The 17,278-nt window shown below is 39.6% G+C and overlaps 1 protein-coding gene across 4 annotated transcripts in view; it reads left to right on the plus strand.

Annotated features, from left to right (window-relative positions):
• Positions 1 to 4,472, plus strand: part of NOSTRIN (nitric oxide synthase trafficking) — a 58,615-nt gene extending 54,143 nt beyond the window's left edge. For all 4 annotated transcript variants that reach the window (XM_078070946.1, XM_036072036.2, XM_078070945.1 and 1 more), the window contains 3 exons: positions 590 to 704; positions 1,793 to 1,882; positions 4,254 to 4,472. In XM_078070946.1, the coding sequence (XP_077927072.1) occupies positions 590 to 704; positions 1,793 to 1,882; positions 4,254 to 4,390 (342 nt within the window). In that variant the 3' untranslated portion in view covers positions 4,391 to 4,472. The remainder of the gene's footprint in view (positions 1 to 589; positions 705 to 1,792; positions 1,883 to 4,253) is intronic.
• Positions 4,473 to 17,278: the final 12,806 nt, after the last annotated feature.

The following is a 17,278-nucleotide window of genomic DNA, read 5'->3' on the forward strand; positions in this document are numbered from 1 at the left end:
CATCCATTTAACAAAGTACATAATGTGGGCAAAGCGTCAGGACAGTTTGAAAAATTCACACCCGTGTATTTTCCCGGCAATACACTAGTTGAATTGAGGATGAGCACGTGAATATACCGGAGTCGCTCCTCCTTGAAGCTGTTTTCCATTTCCTGTCAGAAGGGGGAGCTGTAACCATCTTGTGATAAAGGGATTCTTTTCTTTTCAGGAGACTCAGGACTCTAACCCGATCTCAATCACTTAGAGTCATGACAATTTCACTTGCATTAAAGTTGAATTTGAGGAAGCTCAGCTCTGAATGTTATTATTTGACCTGGAGCTGCCGGTCAGAATCGCAAACGCACGCTGTACCGTGTGGTAATTTTCTAATTCTGAAAATATTACGGCTTCAGAAACGATTAAGATTTATAGCAGAGTTTAGAAAAGTATTGAATAACTTATTTATATGCTCCCCCCAAAATAAAAAAAAATTCCTGAGGAAAACAGGAATGTGGAAGAGTTACTTTTCAAAATTACCTTTGATGACAGTGTTGTTAAAATGACTTTTTCTTCTTCTTCTTCTTCTTTTTTTTTTGTACTATTTAAACAGCAACAGACACATAGTTATGTAAAAATATCTCGGCCTTTTCTGATGAAGAGATTAGAGAATGTTGTGAGCAGGACATCTTCCGGTGGGCAGAGAATCCCAAGTTCCTCATCTACAGGTAATCCCATGCCCACAATAATTTGGGGCCGGATTCTGTTGGTAAAGCACATTGTGACATTTACATTTTATTTTCAGTCACATGGGCATATATCAGCTCAAAGAAATTTGCATTTCGGTTAGCACTGATTAATTTGTTAGCATTTGTGTGCTTTCTGTGCAGATGTAATCCAAAATGTGGGAAGGAATAAAAAAGCAGAGGGTTGGGGGAAAAAAAAGTAAGCTATGAGAAGGTCCCTTAGATGACTAGCATCCATATTATTTAGACAGTCTGCAATTTGCTGCCCATACATTCACCCCTGAACCATTGTGAGAAGCTCTGTTTCCACACCGTTCTCCAAACTTCCATGGAAATCCTGTCCTTTCTGTGAGAAATACGGTGATCCCGAGACCTACCTATTCCCTTTATTCAGCTGCCTGACCTTAGCTATTTGCCAAAGCACACCCCCCACTTTTCACCTTTCAACACTCACACACACACTCACATACACATTCACACACATCATTGTCCCTTGTTTAACTATAGTTTCCATAACCTTGATTCTTGAGTTTCTTGATGAGAAGTTGGCAGGAAGAGTTTCAGGAAAACCCGGGACATAATCGTCTACATGGTGTAGTAAAGACTCACCGTCACAATGTTTAAAAAACAGTTCCATCAGAACCTCGGGATGATGGAAGCAAGCACGTGCTCCAAGGCCCCTATCTCTACCTGAATGGCAAAACTGGTGTGTGTTTTCCAAAACATGCGTCAACTACCGTACGTATTAGCTAACTGATGTTGATAAAGAAGTTCATGTGGGAAACAATTTTAAATTATCTTTATTATTTTTTTCTCCAGACTTATTATGTTCCACATTATCATACAGTTTTTTATTATATCATATACCTAGTCCATACACATAGTAGTGTATCATAAATGGGTACTATACCAAGGAATGAATATTGTGTGAAATTACAAACTTTCCTTTTGAGAAGATGTCAGTATATTTAGGCTCTGTACCACACCATGAAATAACTCAAGCGCTTCCCATCATATTCATCTTGCCTACTGACACAGCATTAGTAATTATAACTGGATCCAACTTTCAGCCTCCGGTCTGGCCCAGCTCGGCAGTGGTCTTTGCAAGGCTTTATATTCTTTTCAAGCCAGACAAGATGATGAATTAAATTTGGAAAAAGGTAAGAATCATTTTCAAATAGTTTGATTGCCTTACCATGTTGAGATCTTTCACTTGTAACACTCCTGTCTTTGTTACAACAGCCTTACAAGTTACTACAACATCAAATCATCTCAGGTTTATAATCACCCTTTTTGAGACATAAAGATAAGGCACGCCAAAAATAAAAGTCACATAATAAAAATAACTAACATTTATTCAGTGTTTACTAAGTGCTAGACATTGCTGCAAGTACATTGTCCCATTTAAAGTTCATAAAAGCCCTTTGAGGTAGGTATTATTGTTTATTCCCATTTTATTGTTGAGAGACTGAGGCATAGAAAGGTTAAGTACTTTGGCTGAAGTTACAGGAAGTGATAGACAGGCTCTGAACTCAGAAACCCAGAGTCATGCTTCTTATCACAGTGCTAACTGGGATAGAGTGTCGGTAATGGAAAGTTATTAGAAAGGTAGCCCCACTTTTTTCTTTTTCAGAAAACTAAACACACAGGAATGTGAAATGATTTCCTCTCATGGCTTAGGGTAAGCGTGAGTTCTAGAAGTCGGATCAGAGAACTCCCAGCTTAATGTTTCTCCCACTTACCTCTCAGAAAAGTGGTTTATGGCCAGTCTAGGAAATGACCCCCTTCTCTGTGTCACAGATTTTTGTTGAACATGGAAAGGTGTGCTGTCATGAGTTACCCTCATCATTAAATAAGAAATAGTCACTAGCCTCAACTTTCTTTGTGTATCCAATTAGCAACCATATTTGGATGTTAAAGCTAAGGCAGAGATCCGGAAATGAAAAGGTGAGTGAAAGAGAGTTGTGTTGTAGGAGAGAGCTTAGCCAACAGGAAGTCACGATGGATTTTGCAGCCATACAACAGGGACACCACGTACTTGCTATTGGTTAACGGATGCTTCCTTTTCAGTTCACCAGCCAGATTTCTTCCAGCAACTACTTTTCCTTCTAGCTCAGAAATAAATAAAAATAAGAAAAAAGGAAATAGAAAGTAGACCCTCTCTTCCATTCATCTTAAATCAATGTTGCCTTTATTTAAAAGTAGGAAGTGTTCTGGAAGTCACTTTGTTCCTCATCATGTCATCCTAGGTTTACCCTACAGCAGTAAACGAGTAAATGAAATGCTGTATTCCCACTTCCCATGTGAATAAAAAACACATTTCCCAGATGCCACCTAGACCCCAGGGCCTGGCTTTGAGTTACATAGGTACACAATAAATTGATTCTCTTTTTTGTCTTCAGTTCTGTTGGCAGCAAAGTCTACTTATACTTTATATTGTAAGTAGGTTCTTTAAGTAAACAGAGCCATCGGAGGCTTGGGGAAGCTGGCAACAAGACTTTAAATTATTTGTTTGAATTCCTGTTAGTAGACTGTGTCGATATGCTGACCAGAGATCTGCTGACCTGAGAGAACTCATTGGAGGTAGAACTTAGGCTGAGAATGATCTCCTGTAAGAATAAAAAGTGATTTATGAGAGAGGTGGGATGGAAGAGGGGTGGACAGTCCTTTACCTAAGAAAGAAAATAACTGGGGAAGAGAATGAAAGAAAGACTGAAAAGTTACCTCAGAAGGATGCTCAAGATCGAGGAGCTCTTGGATCCTGAAGGAAGATGATGTTTCTGCTTTGATGTATAGTCAACAGCCAGAGGGGAAGGACTCTTTCTCACAAGAGAAGGATTTAGCCAGAGGATTTGGGGCACAAGGTTAAGCTTTAGAGTTATTAATATCAGAATAGTATTATTTAAAAAGAGGGAACTAGAGAAGGGCCATGTGTTTCTTAGGAAGTCTGTGTATTTGATTCATTGCTTTAAAAAGTATTGTCTTCAAATGGATATTTTATTAAAGTGATCTACATTGCTGAACGGGGAGTTGTGTTTCTGTGCAAAGCTGTGAGTTGGAACTTTGGACTATAAAACTGGCTCATGTAATGGAGAGAAGCTGTCTTGATCTAAAGAAAAGTCTGGTTGCTGAGACATACTCCTCACAGTCACCATACCAGACTATCTCGGCCACCAACATGAGAAACCCTGAAAACACAGACACTGAGAAAAGTTTGATAGGCTGTATCCAGAGTAAGCCATCCAGCACAAGAAGTATATATGATCCCATATGATACTGTTTTTAATGAAACTATCTTATGGCATAACTTGATTGCCTATTATCTTATTCTTTTTAATATTCTCTGCATTATGCCTGCTTTATACAGAAGTGTTCGATAAATTTTGCTTCATCTGAATCATGTGCAGAGAATGATGCTACCAAGTAACTCCTTGAAAGCAGAATCTCCTTAAAACTGTCCTACCAGCTAGGCTCGGGCATGTGCTTAAATAGCAAAGAGCCATTTGTCTAACTAAATATGCATTTTCACAGGCGACATTGTGACTATATACAGGAAACAAGAAGAAGGATGGTGGTTTGGCTCCCTGAATGGAAAAAAGGGCCATTTTCCTGCTGCTTATGTGGAAGAGCTCCCTTCAAATGCTGGGAACCCGGCTACCCAGGCATAAAACAAGATTCCGAACACACCGCCTTCCTTTGTCAGCTGTACAGGGCAGTGCAAATAAAGATAAATGCTGTAATCCTTACAAATAGAGAATGGAGTCTTACCCGTGTGTCACCGCACTTTGCACTCTTGCTTGTTTGCTTGAAACAGAATCAGAAGATGGAAAGTGGAGGGAGGCGGGAAAGAGGCCCCACAGCAACTAGTTTTCAAATCATCTAGAGATGCCCCAACACAGCCCCCGGGGTCACACAGGGAGAGAGACGGAGTTCAGACTGTTCAGCCACTTGCCTGAACTCACATAGTTTTCTGGTAGCACCACAGAGATTAGGACTTAGATGTCCTTTTCGTCTGGATTCTGTGGCAACAGGCCAGAGCAGGCCTGTGAGGGGTCTAGCAGGGCCCGGGAGGCGAGGAAGAACAGATTAAGAATGAGATGAAGAGCTCAGCAGAGCCTGGCAGGTCAGACCCCAGGTTAGGAGAGGGTAGAATAGAGGATCGGGAGCTGAGGCCAAGAGTCCCGATGATCAGAAGAGGGGATGGTAGACAAGATGTCTGGCTACTAGGCAGGGGAGCTCAGTGTAGAATGGAGTTCCATCCTCAGCCAGCAAGCTTTTGAGGCAGTGGCTTCTTATATACGCCCTGTGCACACCCAGAACTGCTCTTAGAAGGGAGGTCAGGTGTGAGCCGGAGATGGCTTGGGATCTGAGAGCAAGAACGAAGTGGCTAGGAAACGGTTAGGAAGGAGACAGTGCCTGAAATCTCTTGCCTCCTTGTCCATTTGGAAACTTCATATACCAATTTAGAGATAAGAAATTTGCACTTCCCAAGTAGGTCATTACGAAAAGAATACCCTAAGCAGCTTCTTAGTGAAAGGAACCTTAAATGCTAACGAGTCTCTCTGGATCGAAAGTTCTAGAAACCAACATTTACTGTTAAAATGGAATATTTAGAGAGAAGCAGCTTTATGCTGCTTCCCCAAATGCCCTTTAATGGGAAAACATTGGGGCTGAGAGAGGGTAGGCCTCAAATTTTTCCCCAGGGGAACATTTCAGAATGGAGAGAAGTGGTACAGCAGCGTCTTTCAGAAAATGACCTAAATCAGCCTGGAGATCCCACTCTCCTGAATGGAGGGTTATAGTGTTGATAGAAACATCCAGGCATATTTACTCTTGTACCAGATAGTGTGACATTAGAGTAATTAAAATCCATTTCATTACTCTTGTGCCACCTACCTCTTTTTTTTAATTTATTAAATTTTGCACTTTCAAAAGGAATTTTTCAAACCAAGGTACATATATTTTTTATATTCTGCACCATTACACTTCTATAGCAGGAATAGAGATATTTATAGACATAGATACCAGATCTGAAGGAGCTCCAGTAAAATTTGTTATGTAAGACATAACTTACAACCTAGAAGAACAGATCAGAAGTTTTAATGTCATCCTTAATGGTGTACTAATGAAGGCTTTCTACGTGTAGAAAGTTGGCTGAGTAATAGGCCATTAGACCATGAACGGAAAATTGAAATTTATATTTCCTCTTCATCTTCCTTCTTTCCACTAAGCCTTGATGTATAAAAAATTGTGTAGCAATTGACTACAGCCTACAACAGATCATTTGTGTAGAAAAAGTAATGATAATGGTGGCTGGGCCCTAAAGCTCCATTGGAAGTAATTTTCAAAGAAAGATGCCCCTCTACCTTTGTAAATCTGTTTTACTTTGTGAAAACATAAATGATTTTCCTGTTTTGTAACATTGCTGCAAATTCTTTTTGCACCTGTGACATAGAAATTTTAACGTTCAAGGAAATACTATCGTCAAACTATATGTACAAATATAGTTGGGTAGAGCAGACTTGTTGAATATCGTTTTAGTAGGGCAAGAATTTTCTGATTGGACAGGTGGGAATGGTATCCCTTACATTTAGATAAAAATTAAGTGTATATTGTGAAGATTAATGATGTACACAAGTCTTCCATACAGAATAAAATAATTTTTAATATTAATAATTTTAAACTCTTAGTTAGGCTTTCATAATTACATTCCATTATGCAATTTCATATGTCAGGAAGTTTTTAGCAACATCAACAGCCTGACATATAAGCAGTAGAGGTCTGAGCCAGATTTTCACTGAAAACATCAGAAGGCGTTATTCTACTTTATCTTCTTTCTAATAGAATACAAGCTGATTTATCTATCATATTATCAACCAGAAAGATCTATTAATTTCATCGTTTTGCATTTTTAATTGCCCATAATAATTAACATTTATAATGACAAAAAGCACTTTAATCACTTAAAGTGCCTTCTGATCTATCAAAAAGTAATATAATATCCAGTTTGGGGTAAAGTAAATTTTATTGCATAGTATTATAAGGCTTTAACTGATAGTAATTTGAGTATCGTGTAACTTTGTTCTTCCCTCCAAAAAATTCCCACCTCCCCCAAAGTCTTGATGGCCTTGGCGGGTAATCAGCCTAACTTAGAACAAGAAAAGTGCATTAGAATCAAATAACATGTCCTATTGTCTTTGGCAAAGTTACACAGGAAGAGTGGATAACCCAGGAAAGAGAGGCTTGGAGGGGTGGCAGGGGGCAAGATCAGGTGGTACTGGGACTTGGACCAGGGTTGGGGACACAGCAGAGAAGAGCAGGAACCTTTTGTAGAGGGAGTACAGCTACAAGGATAGAGCTACATGGATAGTGTCAGAGATTCCCGTATGCTGGGCTCCAGAATGGCGAGCCGGGCTCCCAGGCTGCCCACTGGGCAGCACCACGGATGAGAAATCAGCAAGCCAGAGAATCCAGGCTGTGCTTATGCAGATGGGAGCTCAGTTTAGGGAAACTACGGGGATGCGTGGGTGCCTGCAGCTGGGGAAATCTGCCCAAGGGGGAGAGCGAAGTAGCCACTCACATGAGGGGTCATGGGAATGGGAGGAAAGTAGCTTTGGCCTGAGGTTGGAGTAAACAGACTTGCACAGAATTATACAGTGAAAGCCTCTTTCTCAGAGGAACTGTGGAATAAGGAGAAGCCGACCTGGGAGAGAAAGGAAACTAACCTGGCTAGACAAAGACCTCCACAGCTGAGGGCTAATGATGGAGATCTGGGGACACAAAGGGAGTCGCTCCAAGGGAGTGCCTAGAAAGGACTGGAGCCTGCCTAGCCAGGTATTTGCCATGGCAAATGTGTTGCTGATCTCAGTTTCAGCTGGCTTCTAACTTGAGTTTTTCTGCTTACTCCAGAGATTCTCCAACGGTAGCACTGAAACCAGCAGCACTGATGTAACCTTGCACTAAGTTAGAAATGCAAATTTTCGGGGCGCCTGGGTGGCTCAGGTGGTTAAGCGTCTGCCTTCGGCTCGGGTCATGATCCCAGGGTCCTGGGATCGAGCCCCATATCAGGCTCCCTGCTCTGCGGGGAGTCTGCTTCTCCCTCTGCCTCTGCCTCTCCCCCTGCTCATGCTCTCTCTCTGTATCTCCGTGTCTCAAGTGAATGAATAAAATATTTTTAAAAAATGCAAATTTTCAGCTCCCACTTTACACTGGGTCAGAAACCCAGCCATCTGTGGTTTAGCAGGCGCTCCAGGTGATTCTAATGCAAGTTTAAGTTTGAGAACCCCTGCTTACTTGAAGGAATCCTGATAATAGTGTCTAAACTACAGCAGACACTCCAGCGAAGGAGCACCATTGAAGGAGAAATATATCCAAGGAGTCAGCTCTAAAATAGAAATATCCCCTCCTTTTGACCAATAAGTTTTAAAAGATGAGTGGTGTTGGGGACTTTGTTGAAGCAGTCTTTCTCCGTTGTGGGGGCTGCTCTACCTAGGGGCCCCTTTTCCTCTTCTTTCTCATGTTCACCCTTGGCCCAGGGAAGAAGGAACACTTTGGACTACATTACACTCTCTCAAAAGAGACTCTTCTTCCTCTTTCTCAGCCACTTACTTCATAATCTCATTGGCAAAGAAAGCATGGGATGGGCCATATCTTGATACTAGAGAATGAGAAGCAAACAGCTCTCCCCTCTCAGTCCATTCCTCTGTACTCCCTACTCCACCAACCAGGGTCTGGAAGCGGATAATCCTCCTTCTGACTTGTGATCGGAAGGTCAATAGTAGCCTCACACGATGCCACCAATGCCTATGTCATTCACCTCATTTCATCTCCTCATGCAGGCATTTTATCACCTCACATCATCACAAGAAGGGTGAGTACAATACAGTAAGATACTTGCAGAAAGAAAGACCACAACTTGTATTCACATAACTTTTATAATGGTATGTTGTTATAATTGTTCAATTTTATTATTAATTATTTTGTTAATCTCTTACTGTGCCTAATTTATAAATTAATCTTTCTCATAGGTATGGTATATACTGGGTTCAGTACTAGCTACAGTTTCGGCATCTACTGGGGGTCTTGGGACATATCCCCGTGGATAAGGGGGCAACTACTACATTTTGTTGGTCATAATGAATAATGTTGTTACAGACATTCATGAACAAATTTGGGGGGGAATTCATTTCTTTTGGGTAGATACCTAGAAGGAGAATTGTTAACTGTGTATTTAACTTTTTTTTCCTGTGTATTTAACTTTAAAAACAATCCTACAAATTGTTTTCCAAAGTAACGATTTTATTTTGCATTTCCACCAGCAATGTATGAGAATTCCAGATGCTGCATACCCTTGTCTGTACTTGATATTATCAGTCTTTTAAATGTAGCCATTCTAGCAGGTGTATTTTAATTTCACTGTGGTTCTAATTAGTATTTTCCTAGTGACTAATGATGCTGACCATGTTTCCATGTGCTTGTTGACTATAAATTCGCCATTCTCATCCAATTCACTAGCAGGTTTTCATGAATAAACATTTCCCAGGTTGTTGCTTGCCTTTGGGATGGTTGTTGCTTACCCTGAAATGGTCATTTTAACAATTTGCCAGTTTATATATGGTTTCTGTGGGGCAGAATAGCCCAGCCTTCTCACATCACCATTGTCAAGAGTAGGGTCTTTCAACTAGATTTGGAAGGGTAAATAGAAGTTACTGTACAGTGTGGCTGGAACATTATAGATCTGTCACTTAAATTCTAGGTCTTAAAGACAACAAGTCCTTTTCCTCGAAGAGTCTCAGTCTCACTTTTGTAAGGGAAACAGGCCAGTTAAAAAACATAATACAATGTGATAAATTCTATAATAGGGCTACATCAAGAGGGGTATGAGAACATTTAGGAGAGGCATTAATCAGGTTGAGGAGGTTGGGGAAAGTGAGCTGAGGAACACTTAAGCAAATGAGAAAGATGGGGTGAGTTACCGGAAGCTGAGAAAGAAGGGGCTGCACCTTACCACTGGAAAATACACATGTACAACATTTATCAGGCGCTAGGCCACAGAGTAAGTCTCTAGAATTGTCTGACCACGATATAAGCTGGAAATTATTAAGAAAAGGATAATTTAAAAGGCATCTGCATTTAGAGAACACACACATACGTATACCTGCATGCACATAAGCACATGGATGTACGTGCACACACACACACACACACACACACACAAGCACACATAAACTTCTAAATAACCCATGGTCAACAAAGAAATCTTAATGGAAATTAGAAAATATTAGAAATAAAAAATAATAAAGCTACTACACATTAAAACCTGTAGTTCTAGGAAAGCAGCTTTAAAATGCTATAGGGAAAAGTAGAAAGGCTAAAATTAATGAACTAAGCATCCTAATTATGGATTTATAAAAACAAGAGCAGAATCAACCCAAAGAAAGGAAAGAAATAAAAAGGAAAAAAAGAGCAAAAGTTAATGAAATATAAAGCAAAATAAAATACCAAACAAAGCCACCTATTGGTTCTTTGAAAGGATTAATAAATTGAGCAAGCTTCTGCAAGAATAAGAGGAAAAAACATAAATAAATGTTATTTATAAGGAAAAGGTGGACATACTACAGCTGCAGCAGATATCTAAAAGCTAAAATTATATATGATTAACAACTTTACACCAATTAATTTGAAAAAAAAGCAAGCCCAAAAGACAAATTTCTCTAAAAATATGCATTATCAAAACTCACTCAAGAAATAGAATAACTCAGGGCGCCTGGGTGGCTCAGTCGGTTAAGCATCTGCCTTCGGCTCAGGTCATGATCCCGGGGTCCTGGGATCGAGCTCCACGTCGGGCTCCCTGCTCGGCGGGGAGCCTGCTTCTCCCTCTCTGTCTGCCTGCCACTCCCCCTGCTTGTGCTCTCCCTCTCTCTGTCAAATAAATAAATAAAATCTTAAAAAAATAAAGAAATAGAATAACTCAATAATTTAATTACTATTAAAGAAAGTCAATGAGTAGTTTTTAAAAAAAAAACCTTCCTTACAAAGAAAACACAAGCGCAGATAATTTTATAGGTGAATTCAAAAACAGTTTATCTCATTGAGACTTTTTCAGGAAATAGAAAAAAAGGAACACACCCGAACTATTTTCAAGGGTCTAGGACCTAAGTTAACATTGATGCCAAAACCAAAGTTAATATACAAAGGAAAATTATAAGCCAATTTCATTTATGGCAATAGATATAAAAATTTAAAATAGAGTATTTGCTGAATCCAACACGATTTTTGAAAAAAAGATCATATATCATGGCTAAATCGGATTTATTCCAGGAAAGCAGGGTTGATTCAACATTTTTAAACAATCTATTGATATAAATCACCATGTTGACAGATTAAAGATAAAAATCTATATAGATGCAGAAAAAAACATGATAATATTAACAAACATTCCTGGTAATTACTTTTAATTAACTGAGAATAGAAGCAAACCTCCTTGGCCTGATGAACAGAAAAGAAACTGTCAAGTTTGGGAAACTACACATGGTACAGTATGGCTGATGCTCAAAGAGGTTAGATGACTTGCCTAAGATCATGTACCATAGACCAGACCACATCTTAATTCTCGGATTTTTCCACAATACCATTCTGATGCTGGAAAACAGAACTTTTCACAAAACAATTTAGAATATTCAAGATTTACCATTATACAGATCACATTTATTTGAATCTCAAATATTTCCTCTTTCCAATTAAAGACCTTATCCTCAGCTGCTTCCAGCTAGCTGCTGAGAGAAAGGGATAACATGTCTAAACTCTAAACATTGTTCACGTCATGCCACACTGTACATTGTTTATACTTCCCACCAGGATATATTTATGATACCAAGAAAGGAGCTGATTTTTTTTTTAAGATTTTATTTATTTGACAGAGAGAGAGAGAGAGCCCACAAGCAGGGGGAGTGGCAGGCAGGGGCAGAGGGAGATGCAGACTCCCCGCAGAGAAGGGGGAGCCCGATGCGGGACTCGATCCCAGGAGCCTGGGATCATGACCTGAGCTGAAGGCAGCCACTTAACCAACTGAGCCACCCAGATGCCCAAGGAGCTGATTTTAAATAGCTTATATTTCCTCTAGTTTACTTAAAATGTGGACTCTGGGGCACCTGGGTGGCTCAGTCATTAAGCGTCTACTTTCAGCTCAGGTCACGATCCTGGGGTCCTGGGATCAAGCCCTGCTTGGGGCTCCCTGCTCAGCAGGAAGCCTGCTTCTCCCTCTAACCACTCCCCGTGCTTGTGTTCCCTCTCTCACTGTGTCTCTCTCTGTCAAATACATAAATAAAATCTTTAAAAAAAAAAAAAGTGGACTCTATTTCTACTTAAATAAAACCCTTATCTTTATTCAGAAAGAATCTTGTTCTTTATTAGCTTGTCATTAAGTCAAGAATTGCCTGTAGGGGGGGCACCTGGGTGGTTTGGACGGTTAAGTGACTAACTCTTGATTTTGGCTCAGGTCATGATCTCAGGGTCCTGGGATCGAGCTGTAGGTGGGGCTCAACGATCAGTGGGGAGTCTGCTTGAACATTCTGTCTCTTTCCTTTTTTTTTTTTAAAGATTTTATTTATTTATTTGAGAGAGAGAGAGCAGGAGCAGGGCTAGGGGCAGGGGAGAGGGAGAAGCAGACTCCCCACTGAGCAGGGAGCCCAATGCGGGACTTGATCCCAGGACTCTGGGATCATGACTTGAGCTGAAGGCAGACACTTAACCGACTGAGCCACCCAGGTGCCCCATCTCTCTCTCTCTTTCCCTCTGCCCCTCTCCACACTTACCTGCTCACTCACTCTCTCTCTTTCTCTCTCAAATAAATAAATAAATCTTAAATTAAAAAAAAAAGAATTCCCAGTAGGTCCATCTTTACCATCTAAAAATGGCTGAACATAGCAGCAACACACAAGCAGGTATTATTGAACAAGTCAGCTCTTTTTCAGAGGTATAATTTTGATTTCATATTAAATAATTTTCTGTTGAGTCTGGACAATGTGTTCAACATTAACAGATATTTATTAAGCTCCTACTATGTGCCAGACACTATGCTAGGTGATCACAAAATAGGCAATTCACTGTCATGGTACACAAATCAACACAGAACTAATTCTCTCTGTACAGGAATTTTCTGAGTTGGAAGAGAAGCAACACTGTAATCTTCCTTAACTGGGAAATTGAAATTTTTAAACTGTTAGAACATTTTAACAGATTTTGTGCCAATTCTTTTTTTTAATTTAAACAATTTAGTGATTGAGTTTAATTTTTAAAGATCTCATTGTTCATTTTATTACAAAATGTGGATAAGTCTACCCCATTTGGATTCTGTTTTAATCAACTTTGATACTTGTGCATATTTTTTCATTTAGGAAAATCTCTTCTCTTTGTATCTTGTGTTTTATTTCCATATCAGGAAGATTTTAAATGGTTAAAATTATTTTAGTTTTGCAATATACCATCCTAAATACAATGCATAAAAAGAGCAAACTTAATGAAATAGTTGGTTTGCCTTTCACGTGTATTTTTATTCAGAGTGAAATTTTCATAATGTATCAACTTTATAATTTAAGCTAATACGTTAATAATATCAATTCCAGAATATTCCTGGGTTGGCACATAGTGACCCTCAAAAATTAAGGTCTTTATATTTGAATGGATAAAGACTTAAACATAAGTCAATAGCCCTCCATCTGACATTTCGATAAAGACCCGGGGTGATGACTGTAGTCTTCAGGCCTAGAGACTGCCCTTAGTGAACCATTCAGCTCCTAAAGGCTTTGAGATTTGAGGCTTTTTTATCATCTTAGTGAAGGTATTTCCTAAAGATCCAGACAAAACGTATTCCTTTGCTTTCAAGACAGTTTACCTTTCTTTATCTTATTCATTACACTTCTATAGAAACACAAAGGCTAAGTTATATTACTGAAGTTCAAGTTTGTCTAGAATCTTTGTTAAGAACATTGTCTTCACATACTTTCCCTACAGTACAGCACAGAAAAGCATGAGGTGTCGTCCAGGTGAATCTCGTGGATTAGGTGCCAGACTGCCACCTGGGTTTAAATTCCAGCTCCAATGCTTACCAGCTGTGTGACTTGAAGTTCCTTAAACTCTCAGTACCTTGGATTCCTTATCATTACTCTAAGGTGGCCAGCTCTAACCAAGTCTTATTTTAGAATGAATCAATTTTCCAGCTGAGAAAACATATCAGTATAAAGTTCCATGGCTTAAGGCCCTCTGTTTGGTATGATAGCACACTTTTCTTTATGCTTTTGTCTTTGGATCCCAGCAGTAAATCCTGGGACTTTCCTGCTACCTGGTCTTGTTCTCCAGATCTTGCCCTTCCCACCCCCCAGGTTAGAAGTGAAGCATGGCTGTCCTTGAAGAGAAATGGACCCTAAGTGGAAGGTACTCATTTCTTTTCTCATCCCCAATCTTCATTTCTGTAACTTGCAGGTGAAAGAAACCCTTCAGAGTTCCTTGCCAAGGCAACCAGCTCAATGTCTTCACTGCATGGTTCAAAACATTATATCGTCAAGAGTTTGTGGTATGAGACATGGTCTTCCTCTAGTTTTAGTGAATGATGATCTTTCTTTAAGTTTGATGTTTATTCCTTGTAGATATATTTCAGGTAGGGAATTCAGTAAATATATATTCACTGTAGTAGTTATCTATTTTTTATATCAAATATCTAATCTCTCCCTTAGAGAACTATAACATCCCTACTCTTAGCTCTGTTATTGAGGTTAATCTACCTCCACACCTGGGCTTTGGCAGGAGCTAGTCTAATCCAAAACATGTATCTTATCTACCTCCTAATCACCAGTGATTAGTTCAGGGATTAGGATGAGCTTGAAATTGCTGAGGTCCTTAACCTGGAAAAAACAGCTAAACAATGGATCCTGCTAATATAATTTGAGCTCCAAATCAAGCTAGATCTACAAAAACTAAAATTGAGTTTTGATATGATTTTATGTATTCATTTAAATGTCATTATATAAAAAAATAAGGCCAAATGTGAAAATCTGCTTAGGAAAACTGTACTTTTTTGCTCATTGTACTGCCACTGTTAAAATACTATCTTGGGCCAAGCCCATGATAAAATAGGAGAGGACTTTGTTAGGCACAAGCCCCAGATGCTTCTCCAGAAACAAAGGCACTGACTGGGGTCATATCCCTCCCCCACTCCTCAACATAAACACAGCCATCTGAGGAAAAGTCAACCAGGACAATGACTACCTAACTTGCTTACACCAAGCCACCCACCCCACCCCATGCTCTGGTGGGACTGCCCTTTTCAGTCAAGCTTGACTCAGTCCCAGTGAGGCAGCCGCTCCCCCCCCCACCCAGAAGACAAACACAAACCCCTGCCCACACCAGATCTCCCATCCAGAGAGTTCTGTTGGGCCTCAGTTCTGGTGGAGTTGGTGTCAGCTCTCATTTTGCAAGTAGATTAGAGCACACCTAGTTAAAACTCACCACATTCAGGCCAGGGACCAGACACTGCCCACAGCAGTCAAGAAGCAGACCACTGGCCTGAAGGATAGCAGCCAAAACATAACAGCCGAGGGCACACAGCATATACTGCAGACACCCTGTGAAGCGCCAGGCCCTGGGCACTACATGACCTCTTCATAAGGCCATTACTTTCAGGGGCAGGAGACATAACTAGCTTTTCCATCATACAGAAGAAGGCAGAGACTTAGACAAAATGCCAAGATGGAGAAATTTATCCCAAATGAAAACAAGATAAGGTCACAGCCAGAGATCTAAGCAAAACAGGCATAAGTAACATGCCTGATCAAGAATTTAAAGCAATAATCATAAGGATACTCACTGGGCTTGAGAAAAGAAGAGAAGACATCAGGAGACCTTACCACAGAGATAAAAGACTTAAAAAAAAGAATTAATCAGAGATGAAGAATGCAATAAATGAGATTAGAAACAGGCCTGATGCAATGAAGAGCAGGCTGGAAGAAGCAGAGGAATGAATTAGTGGCCTAGGAGACAAAATAATGGAAAATAATGAAGCTGAACAAAAGAGAGAAAGAAGAATTATGCAACACAAGAATAAATTTAGGAAACCCAGTGACTCCATCAAATGTAATAACATTCATATTATAGGAATCCCAGAAGAAGAAGAGAGGGAAAAGGAGGCAGAAAATTTATTTCAAGAAATAATAGCAGAAAACTTTCCTAATGTGGGGAAGGAAACAGACATCCGTATCCAGGAGGCACAGAGAATGCCCTTCAAAATCACAAAAGCAAGCCAACACCTAGACATAATCTAATTAAATTTTCAAAATATAATGATAAAGAAAAAAATCTTAAAAGCAGCAAGACAAAAGAAGTCCTTAACTTACAAGGGAAAACCCATGAGGCTAGCTGGAGATTTCTCAGCAGAAACTTGGCAAGCTGGAAGAGAATGGCATGATATATTCAAAGTGCTGAATGGGAAAATCTGCAGCCAAGAATACTTTACCCAGCAAGGCTATCATTCAGAATGGAAGCAGAAATAGAGCTTCCCAGGCAAACAAAAACTAAAGGAGTTCATGACCACTAAACCAGCCCTGCAAGAAATATTAAAGGGGGGAGGGGTCACCTGGGTAGCTCCGTCGGTTAAGCGTCTGCCTTCGGCTCAGGTCATGGTTCCAGGGTCCTGGGATCGAGCCCCATATCAGGCTCTCTGCTCAGCAGGGAGCCTGCTTCTCCTCTCCTGCTCCCCCTGCTTGTGCTCTCTCTCTCTCGCTCTCTCTGTCAAATAAATACACCAAATCTTAAAAAAAAAGAAAGAGAGAAAGAAATATTAAAGGGAACTCTGAGTACAGAGGAGAGACCAAAAGTGATGAAGACAAGAAAGAATCAGAGAAAATATCCAGAAACAACAACAAAACAAGTAATAAAATTGCAATAAATACATATGTATCAATAATTAATTTGTAAATGGACTAAATGCCCCAATCAAAAAACATAGGGTGTCAGAATGGATTAAAAAAAAAAAAAAGCCATCTATATGCTGCCTACAAGAGACTTATTTTAGACATAAAGACACCTGCAGACTGAAAGTGAGGGGGTGGAGAAACATTTATCAGGCAAATGGATGTCAAGAGGAAGACGGAGCCTAAATACTTATATGGGACAAACTAGACTTTTTTGTTCTTGTATTGTTTTTATCCTGCTTTGGTATTAGGGTAATACTGGCTTCATAGAATGACTTTAAATGTCTGCCCTCCATTCCATTATTTTTAAGATTTTAATAAAGATTGTCATTTTTTTGTTTTTTTTTTTTTTTTAAATGGTAGAATTCACCAATGAAACTGTGTAGTCTTGGGCTTTCTTGTGCTGGGAGATTTTTGCTTCCTATTTCAACTTTCATTCTTGTTATTGGTCTAAGATTTCCTATTTTTTGGATTCAAGATTCATGATTCAATCTTGGTAACTTGTGCATTTTTAAGAATTATCTGCTTTTTCCCAAATTATCTCCCGAGTTATCTGGTTTGTTAGTGTATAACTGCTTATAGTAATCTGTTATC

The sequence above is a fragment of the Halichoerus grypus genome, chromosome 4, assembly GCF_964656455.1.
Source record: "Halichoerus grypus chromosome 4, mHalGry1.hap1.1, whole genome shotgun sequence".
Lineage (NCBI taxonomy): Eukaryota > Metazoa > Chordata > Mammalia > Carnivora > Phocidae > Halichoerus > Halichoerus grypus.